Genomic DNA, 16,899 nt, shown 5'->3' with positions numbered 1-16,899 from the left:
AATATAAGGAAGAGAGATCAGTACTATTACATACTTATACCATTATAAGGAGGAGAGATGAGTATTATTACATACTTATACCAATATAAGGAGGAGAGATGAGTATAATTACATACTTATATACCAATATAAGGAAGGAGAGATCAGTATTATTACATACTTATACCAATATAAGGAAGGAGAGATCAGTAATATTACATACTTATACCAATATAAGGAAGGAGAGATCAGTATTATTACATACTTATACACCAATATAAGGAGGTGAGATCAGTATTATTACATACTTATACACCAATATAAGGAAGGAGAGATCAGTAATATTACATACTTATACACCAATATAAGGAAGGAGAGATCAGTACTATTACATACTTATACCAATATAAGGAAGGAGAGATGAGTATTATTACATACTTATATACCAATATAAGGAGGAGAGATCAGTACTATTACATACTTATACCATTATAAGGAGGAGAGATGAGTATTATTACATACTTATATACCAATATAAGGAAGAGAGATCAGTACTATTACATACTTATACCAATATAAGGAAGGAGAGATGAGTATTATTACATACTTATACCATTATAAGGAAGGAGAGATCAGTACTATTACATACTTATACCAATATAAGGAAGGAGAGCCGCGTGCTGGTAGAGCTTTGACATGCAGAAGGTTGACGCCATCCTTACTCTTCTAGATTTTGTATTCTTCCATTTGGACCAATCTCTACTTCACGGCCCAGGTGTTCTCTAGTGGTCACAGCTGGGTGACCAGTATCTCCGTCACTATTGCAGCTGCCGTTATCACCGTGGCGATCATCTTAATCATCAACCAACATCAAAAGAAGGTGAGATGTGCGCACAACATAGGGATTTGGCATTTTTCTCACCCTTCTTATGAACTAACCTAATCATCTGTCCATAATGGTAGATAAATATCAACACAGATATCCGGCTGGCAGCGGCCAACGAGATCTTCATGGAATACAACGTCCTGTTGGGAATCAGCAACCGGTCGAGGAGATGGCACAGTGTCCCATCGGTATCCTTTACACTTGTGGCTTACAAACTGTACGTCTTCTGCAGCAGATTCACTAAGTAACTAAAGGAAAATATTTGTGGTTAATGAGTTGGCCACAGTGGGGCATATTAAATTATTACGGTAGTAGTTAGCTGGATTTCAGGGAGCTGCGAGCTGAAATCCAGCGAGAAAATTACCGTACTAACGTTTTTTCTGCGCATTATTACCGTAATAACGGTAATAATACGCGGACTGCGAGATTGTCGGCGTTTCCGTCGACATTTGAATATGCCCCAGTGAGTCCAAATTCTAGGCCAGCCAGTTGCACTCAAAGCTTACAGTGAGAGATGCCATTTTGTGGGTGTGACCAATATCAATGACATGACAAAGTATAAGTATACTAGAAACCTGGGACATCACTGAGAATGCAGCCAATACATAGATAATATTTACATGAGTACATGTCTCAGACATGAGCATACATTTACTTTACACAGCACATTTTTAAATCAAATACATTATCAGGACCCTTATAGAAGCACGATCTGAGGTGAACGTGTATCTTGTTCTGACCAGTGTTGACATAAACCATTTCCTTTACACCGATGCCCAGCTCTGCTTCATCTACTTTCATCTGTGGGGCTGTCACCAGAGACTCTCCCAGCGTTTGACCAACATGAATCAGGTGAGGAGGAAATAGCCACCACATCATTAAGCTAGTAATTAATAAGGCACATATTTTCAAACATCGTTTTCTCTCTGTTACAATCTACAATCTGCTTTACTTTCCCAAAGTCTCACTTATTCTATAGAGCAGGCATAGGCTTCCCGTGGCTTTAAAACTGTTGTGGAACTATTACTCCCAGCAAGCTATGCCAATCTCTGGCTGTCAAGGCATGTTGGGAAATACTACCACAGGAGCGGAAGAGTCACATGTTGTCTAAGTCTGCAATACATAATAATGTCATATTGCTAGGTGATGGGCTTCCATTTGTCTCTGAAAGAGGCTCCTCCCACACAAAGGAAGGTACTCCCCACTGTTTGAAAACCTATTATTGAGTCCTGGGGACTCGCGCTTAACCGCGAATGGACTATGATCACTTCCCTGTATTTTCTTGAGGTTATAGATCCTCGAGTCATCATTGTGAACACTTGTCCTAATTTATGAAGCACACTGGATGCGTAGGGATTAATGCCTCGGTTTTGCACCGGTGTGCTAGATTGTCCACCCAACACATAGGGTCTCATGTAGTGTTGGACCCAAGTTCATTTTCCCCCTGTAAAATGCGCATTTCTGCACTGCGACTGCGCACAAAAATGCATAAGCCGTAAGTTCCTGTGCAGACTCAGGCGCTCTTAGAGTTACTACTGTGTTCCCTTAGAGAGGCGGAACGATGGAGGGAAGGTCAATGCAAGTACAGTATCAGCACAGCTGTTTCCTTCTAATGGGTATGTTTTGTTATTTTGCCTACAGACTTCTGCCCTATTCTGTACAGGCTAAAGCTGGTTGACATTATGGCAGACAGACACTATGCTGTGGACCTGCCAGTCCACAGTGTTGTTCACCCAAAATTTCTGATACCAGCCTAGGCCATGGGGGAGAACATCCCAGCTGCACATTTTTACCGTTACTACGGTAAATTCTCCGTTGATCTTTCCTCGCACCTCTATAGGGTGAAAGAAAAAAAAATCAGTGGAGAGTTTTTGTAAAAATCCTACGCCACAATGTTCCTCAGAACATCGCGGCTAATTGACTCTCTCCCTATGAGCGTTAGTGCTGGTTGCACTTTTTTGTGGGGGAGGAGGGGTTACTCTTTAAACTTAGTTTCATGTGGCTAACACATTCAGCGTAGTATGTTGAGTCACACATATCTTAAGACATCTGTGGTTATTATATAAAGTGAGTCCAACTTTACATGTCCATACTCGCTCCAGAAGCCTATGCAAGATACAAAACGCCTCTAGATTTGCAGGGAGGAAGAAGAATCTGACGATAGCAGTGCGGAAAAGTGTCAACATCACATCAAAGTCCACCCTCCTACCACTTTAACTAAGCTTTTATGTTAATTTAGTAAAGTACTGCTCGGATTAGCCTTATTTATGACTTAAATGAATCATGAGAGTGCAGTAACATCAAGACATGGAACATTTCCCTTTAGATTAAAAGAAGAACATCTGTCCCTTTGAATTACAAATATGAATTTCCCTTTGGATTCAGATAATATGTTTCCCTTTGGATTACAAATATGGAACATTTTCCTTTGAATTACAAGGGGAAAATGTTCCCATTGGAATGCAAACATGGAACATTTACAAGAAGAATTTATTTAATTAATGAACTTAATTTTATTTCATAATTGCGTCTGTGTTTTATTTACCGGTTTTTAGTGTAATGGAGTCAGCTGTCTCGTGCTGGGCTGGTTGCGGATTTTAGTGGGGCACTTTGTCCGATTTTTTGCATCTATTTTTAATGTGCTGAGCATCTCCCATTCATTTGAATTGCCCATTCTTTTCAGTGGGGTTTCTATGTTCAGCGCATATGCTGAAAACCCCATTGAAATGAATGGGCTATTGAAATGAATTGCTAAAGTTGCTGCTTGTGCGTTTTGGATGCATTCACATACAACTAGTATGTAAACCGTGGGTACATCATATGTAAACCGTGGGTATATGTGAACCTGACATCAAATATCTTAGGGGCAAAGTATAACATATATGTATGTGCTATATATAATAATAAACATGTTGTAGGTTTAGATTACATCTTCAGACTGCAGGCATTATATTGTATTTTTCTCTTGTGCAGGATGATCTCAGGCAATGTTTGGACCAGCTATTTATTTTCATAGAAACGCCTGCTGACCCTTTGCTGGCTGAAGTCGGCCCTGAGAACCAACCAACAGAAGAGAGCCCTCTACTGTCCAGTGGTACCAGGGAGAAGCCTGTGCTGTGCAGCAAGAAAATTGCACTTATTGTGCAGGATCAACCAGAAGTGAGTAAATCTATTACCCATTCACTACAAGCTGTTAAAAGAGGATAAATTACATTCCAGGAGGACATATGCATTTCCTTTATTATTACTATTATAGCTTATTTATATAATGCCGATAATATTACACAGAGAATATGTAGTCATTCATATCAGTCCCTGCCCCATTCCTTTGTATTACAGTATTGCTCCTAACCCCCAGTCTATCATAATTCCCGTACTTCCTCTGTAGCACTTTTATTTCCATTCCCGGTCACCACACTAAGGGGTCTATTTATCATTGCTGATCACCACACTAAGGGGTCTATTTATCATTGCCGATCACCACCCTAAGGGGTCTATTTATCATTGCCGATCACCACCCTAAGGGGTCTATTTATCATTGCCGATCACCACCCTAAGGGGTCTATTTATCATTGCCGATCACCACCCTAAGGGATCTATTTATCATTGCCGATCACCACACTAAGGGGTCTATTTATCATTGCCGGTCACCACACTAAGGGGTCTATTTATCATTGCCGATCACCACACTAAGGGGTCTATTTATCATTGCCGATCACCACACTAAGGGGTCTATTTATCATTGCCGATCACCACACTAAGGGGTCTATTTATCATTGCCGATCACCACACTAAGGGGTCTATTTATCATTGCCGATCACCACACTAAGGGGTCTATTTATCATTGCCGATCACCACACTAAGGGGTCTATTTATCATTGCCGGTCACCACACTAAGGGGTCTATTTATCATTGCCGGTCACCACAATAAGGGGTCTATGTATCATTGCCCGTCACCACACTAAGGGGGTCTATTTATCATTGCCGGTCACCACACTAAGGGGTCTATTTATCATTGCCCCGTCACCACACTAAGGGGTCTATTTATCATTGCCGATCACCACCCTAAGGGGTCTATTTATCATTGCCGATCACCACCCTAAGGGGTCTATTTATCATTGCCGATCACCACCCTAAGGGGTCTATTTATCATTGCCGATCACCACACTAAGGGGTCTATTTATCATTGCCGGTCACCACACTAAGGGGTCTATTTATCATTGCCGATCACCACACTAAGGGGTCTATTTATCATTGCCGATCACCACACTAAGAGGTCTATTTATCATTGCCAGTCACCACACTAAGGGGTCTATTTATCATTGCCGGTCACCACAATAAGGGGTCTATGTATCATTGCCCGTCACCACACTAAGGGGGTCTATTTATCATTGCCGGTCACCACACTAAGGGGTCTATTTATCATTGCCGATCACCACACTAAGGGGTCTGTTTATCATTGCCGATCACCACACTAAGGCGTCTGTTTATCATTGCCGATCACCACACTAAGGCGTCTGTTTATCATTGCCGATCACCACACTAAGGGGGTCTATTTATCATTGCCGGTCACCACACTAAGGGGTCTATTTATCATTGCCGATCACCACACTAAGGGGTCTGTTTATCATTGCCGATCACCACCCTAAGGGGTCTATTTATCATTGCCGATCACCACCCTAAGGGGTCTATTTATCATTGCTGATCACCACCCTAAGGGATCTATTTATCATTGCCGATCACCACAGTAAGGGGTCTATTTATCATTGCCGGTCACCACACTAAGGGGTCTATTTATCATTGCCGATCACCACACTAAGGGGTCTATTTATCATTGCCGATCACCACACTAAGGGGTCTATTTATCATTGCCGATCACCACACTAAGGGGTCTATTTATCATTGCCGATCACCACACTAAGGGGTCTATTTATCATTGCCGATCACCACACTAAGGGGTCTATTTATCATTGCCGGTCACCACACTAAGGGGTCTATTTATCATTGCCGGTCACCACACTAAGGGGTCTATTTATTATTGCCGGTCACCACACTAAGGGGTCTATGTATCATTGCCGGTCACCACACTAAGGGGGTCTATTTATCATTGCCGGTCACCACACTAAGGGGTCTATTTATCATTGCCCGTCACCACACTAAGGGGTCTATTTATCATTGCCGATCACCACCCTAAGGGGTCTATTTATCATTGCCGATCACCACCCTAAGGGGTCTATTTATCATTGCCGATCACCACCCTAAGGGGTCTATTTATCATTGCCGGTCACCACACTAAGGGGTCTATTTATCATTGCCGATCACCACACTAAGGGGTCTATTTATCATTGCCGATCACCACACTAAGGGGTCTATTTATCATTGCCAGTCACCACACTAAGGGGTCTATGTATCATTGCCGGTCACCACAATAAGGGGTCTATGTATCTTTGCCCGTCACCACACTAAGGGGGTCTATTTATCATTGCCGGTCACCACACTAAGGGGTCTATTTATCATTGCCGATCACCACACTAAGGGGTCTGTTTATCATTGCCGATCACCACACTAAGGGGTCTGTTTATCATTGCCGATCACCACACTAAGGCGTCTGTTTATCATTGCCGATCACCACACTAAGGGGGTCTATTTATCATTGCCGGTCACCACACTAAGGGGTCTATTTATCATTGCCGATCACCACACTAAGGGGTCTGTTTATCATTGCCGATCACCACACTAAGGGGTCTATTTATCATTGCCGGTCTAAACACCAAGGGGTCTATTTATCATTTGCCGATCACCACACCAAGGGGTCTATTTATCATTGCCGGTCACCACACTAAGGGGTCTATTTATCATTCCCGGTCACCACACTAAGGGGTCTATTTATCATTGCCGATCACCACACCGAGGGGTCTATTTATCATTGCCGATCACCACACCGAGGGGTCTATTTATCATTGCCGATCACCACACCGAGGGGTCTATTTATCATTGCCGATCACCACACTGAGGGGTCTATTTATCATTGCCGGTCACCACACTAAGGGGTCTATTTATCATTGCCGATCACCACACTAAGGGGTCTATTTATCATTGCCGGTCACCACACTAAGGGGTCTATTTATCATTGCCGGTCACCACACTAAGGGGTCTATGTATCATTGCCCGTCACCACACTAAGGGGGTCTATGTATCATTGCCGGTCACCACACTAAGGGGTCTATTTATCATTGCCCATCACCACACTAAGGGGTCTATTTATCATTGCCGATCACTACCCTAAGGGGTCTATTTATCATTGCCGATCACCACCCTAAGGGGTCTATTTATCATTGCCGATCACCACCCTAAGGGGTCTATTTATCATTGCCGATCACCACACTAAGGGGTCTATTTATCATTGCCGGTCACCACACTAAGGGGTCTATTTATCATTGCCGGTCACCACACTAAGGGGTCTATTTATCATTGCCGATCACCACACTAAGGGGTCTATTTATCATTGCCGATCACCACACTAAGGGGTCTATGTATCATTGCCCGTCACCACACTAAGGGGTCTATTTATCATTGCCGATCACCACACTAAGGCGTCTGTTTATCATTGCCGATCACCACACTAAGGGGTCTGTTTATCATTGCCGATCACCACACTAAGGCGTCTGTTTATCATTGCCGATCACCACACTAAGGGGTCTATTTATCATTGCCGGTCACCACACTAAGGGGTCTATTTATCATTGCCGATCACCACACTAAGGGGTCTATTTATCATTGCCGGTCTCCACACCAAGGGGTCTATTTATCATTTGCCGATCACCACACCAAGGGGTCTATTTATCATTTGCCGATCACCACACCAAGGGGTCTATTTATCATTGCCGGTCACCACACCAAGGGGTCTATTTATCATTCCCGGTCACCACACTAAGGGGTCTATTTAGCATTCCCGGTCACCACACTAAGGGGTCTATTTATCATTGCCGATCACCACACCAAGGGGTCTATTTATCATTGCCACTCACCACACTAAGGGGTCTATTTATCATTGCCGATCACCACACTGAGGGGTCTATTTATCATTGCCGGTCACCACACTAAGGGGGTCTATTTATCATTGCCGGTCACCACACTAAGGGGTCTATTTATCATTGCCGGTCACCACACTGAGGGGTCTTTTTTATTATTGCTGATCACCACACTGAGGGGTCTATTTATCATTGCCGGTCACCACACTAAGGGGTCTATTTATCAATCCCGATCACCACACTAAGGGGTCTATTTATAATTGCCGATCACCACACTGAAGGGTCTATTTATCATTGGTCAGAGTTCTGTTTTAACTAACATTCTTTTTGCAGATTACCTCAGCGATATGGTAGTATCAACCCAATTTATCAATGTAGAACCGCCGGGACAGCTGCAGCCTTAAACCCCCTCTTTAGCGAAACCTTGTTGCGCTGGCAGCGTAATGCTGCAGTGAACGGCTTTTCGGCCCAGTCAATTTCTTCCTTTCTCTATTGCGCAGGCGTGTGAAAAGAACTATCCATGCGCAGAGTTTTGTCTGCTGCTGGCAGTGCACTTGTGGGCTTGATCCATTATGTAGTGAGCTGACCTCTTATAGTAAACTGACCCCAATTTATTTTTGCAGGTTTCCATTCCGTTAAATAACACACTTGCACTAGGGGCATCTGTCGTCATCCAGCACCAAACAAGGATAACCTTAGCTAATGATTTTAAATTAAATATAAAGTTGAATAAAGGTTTGTTCAAACACTCTTCTAGGCTGGTGCTAAAATAACATGTTTAACTGGGGCTACTGCCACTGTTAAACATATGCAGTTAGACGCAACTTCCCAATATTATGCACCACTAGACAACTCCAAAGCATACGCCAAAAGGTAGCTGGAAGGTTTTACATTTAGGGTAGTCAGAGTTGCTTCGTCTACCCATTTTGAACGTTCCCATGGGAGTGTGGTAGACCTTGCGGAGAATGTGTAAGTGTAGTTGTTGGCACCTTAGACAAGAGGTGGCATCTTGTGAGTCCTTTCACATCATATTCCATTCTTCATCTGTAAGAATGCAACTGCTTCTGCTGAATTTTACATATTTTGGGAAGTGGACAATACTTGCTCTGACCTATTAGAGAATCCCATATCCATCACGATCTAGTTATAATTATAAACCAAGTTCAAACAAGATATAATGTCTGCATGCAAGATATTTAAATGAACAAGGGTTCATGGTCCTTATTTTGGACAACAGGCCAAGGTTTTTGCAGTTACCGCTTACAACGTTGCACAAGCGAAACCGGGAGCACAGCTGAGCCAATGAACCAATGTGGTTAAAATGCTAAGCTCTACACATATGACACTTAAAATGAAATCAGCTGTATTGTCCCTTTACTTAACAAAGTCAAATAATACCATTAATGAGGGTGAAATCAGTAGTCCATTGGGAGAACCCAGCAACTACGCAGAGTCGGGCAGGTTTCCACTGTGCAGCTCCGCTGCAAGTTTACATTGTGTATGCATTTTGCCCCTCAGTAGTTTACAAGTTCCTGCTGCTGTGCCCTGCACTTTATGACCAGAAGTGCCAGCAGTGCCCTAGTATAGCTTCTCCCTTACTTTATCTCGTCCCCTACAAGAACGTCCCTGTGATCATACTATTTCAGGCACATGCAGAACTGGGGCTCTTCCAGCAAGCTGCCTGGGTGATCTCACAGCTGGCATTGCTTCTACTCAGATGCTCTGTACCAGGGACGTCATTGGCAGTCTTGTTCCAGTATGTGATGCAATAATAACAAGGCCTCGCTGGGTTCAGGACCTAATATTCTGTCTTTGTTGCTGATCCCTACGCTGACTCTGAAGTTCTCTTAAACCCTTGAGATTGAGCTTAGGCCCGCGGTTCCCAAAGTGTGTCACAGTGGTGCCGCTGCCAGGTAGAGAAAAAACAAAACAAAAAAAACTTACCAATCCGGCGGCGCCCGGGACCCAGCATCCTCCCTGCTCGCTTCTCACTGAATGTCGGGCGTGACGTCATCATGCCCGACATTCAGTGACAAGCAGCAGGAGAGAGGAGGATGCTGGGTCCCGGGCGCCGTCGGATTGGTAAGTTTTGTTTTTTGGTTTTTTTCCCCCCTCTTCATGGCCCCCGGGATGCAGAGGGGGCAGAGTGAGAGGAGGATGCAGAGGGGGCAGAGTGAGAGGAGGATGCAGAGGGGGCAGAGTGAGAGGAGGATGCAGAGGGGGCAGAGTGAGAGGATGATACAGAGGGGGTAGAGTGAGTGGATGCAGAGGGGGCAGAGTGAGAGGAGGATGCAGAGGGGGCAGAGTGAGAGGAGGATGCAGAGGGGGCAGAGTGAGAGGATGATACAGAGGGGGTAGAGTGAGTGGATGCAGAGGGGGCAGAGTGAGTGGATGCAGAGTGAGTGGATGTAGGGGCACAGAGTGAGTGGATGCAGAGGGGGCAGAGTGAGTGGAGATGAAGGAAGGCACAGAGTGTGTGGATGAAGGGGGCCAAATGCTTATTACTTTTTTTGACCCAACTACTTCTAAAACGGGACTGCTTGGTAATTATTTTGGAGGGGTGCCTTGAAATATTTATGGAGCAAATGTTTGTAGAACCAATGTAACCAAATTCTTCTCTCTCAGGTGATGGCTCGTCAGCTCCTGGTTGTGGCCAGTGCCTGTTATGTACGTCTCCTCACCACAGGACAGCTCCCCCGGGTCCACGATGCAGGCCATACTGGGGTTCTTGACGTGCCATGCCCTTGTCAGTTTATTGAGAACAGTATACTTAGCTCTGGACGTTGCTTCACATGTATATAAAGAAATGACGACAGGAGAACAGCCTAGACGTCTACATACTGTCATAGAGATCTCATGTGCAATAACTCCCCTTATGGCGGAGAGGAAATGGTAGCAACCAACAGCAGTCACTCTACAATGGATAATGGACTAACAGTCTCAGCATGCAATTTGCATTCTATCTAGAAATCTTTCCATCCCTGTTTCCTGTTGTATCCAGATGGTTCCGGTTGCAGAAAAAAAAAATATATGTGACTGCACGGTGGCTCAGTGGTTAGTACTTCTGCCTCACAGCACTGGGGTCATGAGTTCGATTCCCGACCATGGCCTTCTCTGTGTGGAGTTTGTATGTTCTCCCCGTGTTTGCGTGGGTTTCCTCTGGGTGCTCCAGTTTCCTCCCACAATCCAAAAACATACTGGTAGGTTAATTGGCTGCTATCAAATTGACCCTAGTCTGTCTGTGTGTATGTTAGGGAATTTAGACTGTAAGCTCCAATGGGGCAGGGACTGATGTGAATGAGTTCTCTGTACAGTACTAAGGAATTAGTAGCGCTATATAAATAGATGATGATGATGACTGAGAGAGCTGCCCTCACTGGTGGAGTGAGCCCATCCTTGCTGTATAGTCAGCTATGACGGGGCCTGTGCAGTGTATACATCAACTGATTGAACTCTTGTCCAATCAGGTGCCACATATACTACACACCTACCATACAGGGAGAACTTTAAACTACTCACCCAGCCACTTTGGGTCCATTCTCCTCTCCCTGCTGTCAGCATTGCGGGGAAGGGTGGAGGTCCCAAGGGGCTACCTGGTGACACTACCTAACTAGCTGTGGGTTACATAAGTAAAGGTTGTCTAAAGGAGGGGTAGACACTGTAACTAATTGCCCAACCAATGTGAAAGATGAAAGCCAGGAACTGAAAATGTCAGTACTTGTAGTTGTGTATTTTCAATGTACACTCAGCTGAATCATGAACTGACAATCTTTGGATTGCTGAAACCTAAAATTGACATTGTTCTTGTGCAAACCTCTATGCATGCAGAAATGGCACTTTTATACGTTGGAAACCTGACGGCTTAAATACTTTGTTTTCGGAAAAATGACACGTTAAAGTGTTAAAAGAAATCAGGTTATTCAATCAATGTGAATCAGTGGTCGAAGTGGAAATTTAGAAGTGACGGGATGGAAAATGTACAATGAAGGCAGTAGGACGAATGGCGGTATGGCATAGCACCGTATACCGGCCCACTTCCATCACAGATGTGACTAGTAAAAAGGATTAAACTGACAAAGGAACTCGGAATCTAAAGGTCTATGTTGATGTTTGCAATACAAACGGAGCACTATATATTTTACAAATCATGTGTTAATTTTTAATTAAAGAAAAACTATAACCATAACAACAACTGATAAAGAACATCATTCAATACCATACAAATGTATTACAGAACTGATTGATGCCAATTGTTAAGGTGACGTTAACAGCATACATATCTACCCTCGGGTAAGTCTCTGTCTTACTCCCATATCCCGCTCACTTCCTAGTGAAGTCAGAGTGCCCGGGGCCCTAGACGACGCAATTTGCAGTGATTTGTGTCATTTTGGCCCCGTCCCCATGGCTCGGTGAGACAATTGCAGAGTGTTGCAGTGTGGGGGGGAGTAAAATTACGTGATTTCTGGAGCCATGGCCCCCCTGTTTCTGCTTCATGACTTCCCCTTTAATGGTGAAAATTGGCAAGTGTGGATAACGGATCAATTGTAAAAGGTAATATTAATATTGAAACAATACTGACCTTCAAGCTCCCGGTATTATTATCTTGTATTTGGATGGCACCAAAAAAAGGTCTGCAGCTCCGTTACAGTAGTATTTAATAAGCAGAATTCTACGATCCATAACACATGAAATAATACATTAAAAACAAAATTATAAAAAGACATCTGCTGTTTAACAAATAATACACATATAACTTGGTAATGCAGATCAAGTGATTTACGGAATAGTGAGTAAGAGTGATGGTAACGTCCAATGTGAAGTGGGCCTAGAGGCAGTGGCGGATCCGGGGGGGGGGGGGGGGGGGCGATAGGGGCAATTGCCCCTCCCCCCCCCAATTGGCCCTCCTAGCAGGGGCTTGCTGCCAGCGGCTGCACACTATGTGCAGGTCCGTTCGGCAGAGACAGGCAAGGAGAGTGTGCTGCTCTGATTGTCTTTAAAACACAATCAGAGCGGCACACTCTCCCTGCCTGTCTCTGCCGAACGGACCTGTACATAGTGTGCATCCGTAGGCAGCCTCAGCTGTCAAAAGGGGGCGGGGACTAAATACGGAGGAGTCAAGGATGACCCCTAGGAAACAGACTTCAGGGACAGAGAAGGGGGCTGTGTTATCAACAGAAAGAGAGGGGGGAGGTGAGGAGCTCGGGAGGCGGGGAAGATGAAAAATTCAGTCTTAGAAATATTGGGTTTAAGAAAGCGCTAGGACATCCAAGATGAGATGGCCAAGAGACATCAGGAGATGCAAGACATAGGAGAAGTAAAGAGATTAGAGAAGGAAAGATAGATTTGGCTGTCATCAGAATAAAGGTGGTACTGGAAGCCCAAAGAGCTGATGAGGTCAAGGGAGGCGGTGTAGAGGGAAAAGAGCAGGGGGCCAAGAATAGATTGGTGAGGTAAGAGGAAAACCAGAATAGGGTAGTGTTACAGAGGCCTTTAGATTGGAGAAGTTTGCAAAAGGAGGGAGTGGTCAACGGTATTGAAGGCAGCAGAGGTGTCTAGAAGGATAACAAGGTATAATTGTCCCGAATATTTAGCAAAGAGAAGGTCATTAGTGACCTTAGTGAGGGCAGTTTCGGTAAGTGGAGGTAACTAAATCCAGATTAAAATGAGGGGATGACTTTAAGTGGGCCCATGTCATAGTGTTTCCTGGCACGCAATGGCCGTGTAGACCAATACAAAGCCATAAGCTTCTCAGTGGAACTGGTAAGAGATGAGGTGTGTGAACAGGGTATGAAATGAGATGATTTGGTGAATATTTTAGCAGGCATGCAAAGGCTGACCATGCTTCTGAAATCTAGTAATACACAGGAGAGGCTATGATTTGGGAGGTGCACCTATGAGGGAATTGACGAGATGAGGAGGACCTGGTGAGATTATGGGTGATGTTTCCTAAAACCATAGTGGTGAAATCGGAGATGTTGACAAGGTGATGCTTTTATGTGACGGAAATTAGTTTAGACAGATACCCCAAGGCCAAGTTCCCAAGATGATGATGATTATACCATCATCAGGACCTTGCCCTTTAAACCAAGGGCAAGGTCCTGATGAGATGATCGTGTGGCTGACCTCTCGAGCATAAAAACTGGGCAGCTCTGGGATAGTTCACATTGGTGGTTTATAACAGACCTCCGGGTCCTCCACACACTTGGGGCAGTTAATTAAGTTCTAATTATGTTGCAGTTGTGGTTAGATATTTATACATGCATAAATACATTTATGGCAAATTGCTTTCTCCATTTATGTAAACAATAAATGCTGGGTCTAATTTGCATCCACGCAAGTGTTGGTGTAAATTCATGGTGAGTTACAGGTGTGTCCACTTGAGTAAAAACATTCCTGTAACTGCACAGTCCTGCTCATGTAGCTCTTTATAGAAGCTGTTTTGTGATACACCCCAGGTAAATGTATTATATTATACTTTACATGGACTACAAGCCCTTCTTTTATACAGTCTATTCCAGTGGTCAAAATGGAAATTTAGAAGTGGTGGTATGGAAAATGTAGAGAAATGGAATTTGATCATTTTATAATAAAGGCAGCAGGAGAACTGGCTGTAGGACATACCACAGTGCAGTGAATCAGAAGTCAACCCAATATTTCCACCTACATGTACGTAGGTGTGGGTCAAGGGGGGGGGGGCAAGGGGACCTAGCCACACCACCCAAAACTGAATTTTTAGTTTTGATGGTTATTCTTTAAATGAACGCTTTCATGTGCTACTTATTTACATGCTATTATATAATTAAGAATACTGAGCTGTCACTGAGTGCTGCCACACGCCCAGTGGCCATCGGCACTGCCTTATATAACAATTACAGTTAGAGGGGATCTCTTATCTATAGAAATATACATTATGGCTTTATCCCATACTCCTTTTCTTCAGACTCACAGAGTGGAAAAAAGCCGACTGCTGGCTGAGCTCTATCAATTATGTATTGCAATATAGCAAGCACATTGTTACAGTACAACAATTGTAGATGTACATGTTGGCTGCACAGCTACCAAGATGATGGTTTCAAGGCTAAATCCTCTGAACTTATTAATAACAATGCATCAATGGAGAATATACCCTGTCTTGTAACATGCTGCCATCTGTTCACTACACTGACAGTGCTATAGTGTGAAGACAAACCATTGAAGTTCTCACCATCATTACCTTAGTTATGTAACACAAGAGAAGCGTGACTGGTATAAACAACTGTGGAATATATCCTTATTTTTGGTGAGTGATTTCAGAGCTTGACAACAATACTTATTTATTTCACTATGGTGTCTGTTTTATAGCATCAGTTGTACATGCCATAGAGAGACTAAATTATGAGTTATATTTACCATTAGATGGGGATAGCGCTGCTAAACGTAGTGGTGGAAAATCTTCTCTCGTCTCAACTTACCAATAACATTTTGCAGAGAGGATGAGTGATACTGGCTGGCATTGGTAGGAGGAGTCATTAGAGCATTTGCGCATGCATGACCCGACTTTGCTGCACATTGGAACTGGAAGCTGGGACTTCGCCACAAGGACCCAATGATAACTACTGATGGTGATAGCTGCCTCTGGCAGTAGACTTTGATAAATAGGGAGAAACTCTATCTTCTCTCTTTAACAAATAGTCCCCTATTGTATACACAATTTCACACCATACCCAAAGCTCCTCAGTCCTCTATCTTGGTGCAGAAATAACTTATTCCACCACAATACACCTTGGGACGAGTTGTTCACAGATGCTGGGACATCTACAGTGTTGTCAGGTCAGTTGGCCCATATCGCAGCGTTTGGCCCCAAACCAAACCCAATAACAACGTGATCCTAATAGATCAAATTATTATCCGATATGTTGGTAAAGGTGACCCCATCGATGCTGGAAGCGACACTCTGCCTGAGCTGGGGAATGAATATGGAGAGCACTAGCTGGTCCATTGTGCAATATGATGTAGCACATGCCCTTGTGTTTCAAACTCCCATTGTCCCATAGATTGTAAGCTTGCAAGCAGGGTTCTCTTACCTCTCTGTCTGTATGTATTACCCTGTATTGTCTTATTAATGTTTGTTCCCAATTGTAAAGCGCTACGGAATTTGCTGGCGCTATATAAATAAATGTTGATGATGATGATGATGATGATGATGATGATGATGATGATGATCACTAGTCTAATGACAGTGCTTGTAATAGTGATCATGGTTGAATTACTTGTATAACTTCATGGCATAAAGTGATGTAAGTAAAGTTGTGGCCATCTGTCCTTCACCACAAAACTAGTATTAGGCTCTCTTTTCTCCCCTCTTTCTCCATTCTACCCCCAGCTCTCTTTTCTTCCCACTTTCTCCATTCTATCCCCAAACTCACTCCGTTCTACCCCCGGCTCTCTATTTTCTCCAAACTCACTCCATTCTACCCCAGCTCTTTTCTCCCCACTTTCTCCATTCTACCCCAGCTCTCTCTTTTCTCCAAGCTCACTCCATTCTACCCCCAGCGCTCTCTTTTCTCCAAACTCACTCCATTCTACCCCAGCTCTTTTCTCACCACTTTCTCCATTCTACCCCAGCTCTCTCTTTTCTCCCCACTTTCTCCATTCTACCCCCAGCTCTCTCTTTTCTCCAAGCTCACTCCATTCTACCTCCAGCTCTCTCTTTTCTCCCCACTTTCTCCATTCTACCCCCAGCGCTCTCTTTTCTCCAAACTCACTCCATTCTACCCCAGCTCTTTTCTCACCACTTTCTCCATTCTACCCCAGCTCTCTCTTTTCTCCCCACTTTCTCCATTCTACCCCCAGCTCTCTCTTTTCTCCAAGCTCACTCCATTCTACCTCCAGCTCTCTCTTTTCTCCCCACTTTCTCCATTCTACCCCCAGCTCTCTCTTTTCTCCAAGCTCACTCCATTCTATCCCCAGCTCTCTCTTTTCTCCAAGCTCACTCCATTCTATCCCCAGCTCTCTCTTTTCTCC

At 43.8% G+C, this 16,899-nt stretch overlaps 1 protein-coding gene across 2 annotated transcripts in view; it reads left to right on the top strand.

Moving 5' to 3' along the window:
- The window catches only part of TMEM268 (transmembrane protein 268), a 45,330-nt gene extending 32,732 nt beyond the window's left edge, over nucleotides 1–12,598 (top strand). Inside the window, exons 5-9 of one of the 2 annotated variants that reach the window (XM_075184877.1) lie at nucleotides 710–859; nucleotides 943–1,053; nucleotides 1,646–1,717; nucleotides 3,839–4,024; nucleotides 10,522–12,598. In XM_075184877.1, the coding sequence (XP_075040978.1) occupies nucleotides 710–859; nucleotides 943–1,053; nucleotides 1,646–1,717; nucleotides 3,839–4,024; nucleotides 10,522–10,698 (696 nt within the window). In that variant the 3' untranslated portion in view covers nucleotides 10,699–12,598. The remainder of the gene's footprint in view (nucleotides 1–709; nucleotides 860–942; nucleotides 1,054–1,645; nucleotides 1,718–3,838; nucleotides 4,025–10,521) is intronic. The other variant, XM_075184876.1, reaches the window with a different exon arrangement.
- The last annotated feature ends 4,301 nt before the right edge of the window (nucleotides 12,599–16,899 follow it).

The sequence above is a fragment of the Mixophyes fleayi genome, chromosome 9, assembly GCF_038048845.1.
Source record: "Mixophyes fleayi isolate aMixFle1 chromosome 9, aMixFle1.hap1, whole genome shotgun sequence".
Taxonomy (NCBI): Eukaryota; Metazoa; Chordata; class Amphibia; order Anura; family Limnodynastidae; genus Mixophyes; species Mixophyes fleayi.
Note: the sequence above shows the minus strand (reverse complement) of the source record. Positions and strands in the feature narration are given on the sequence as shown.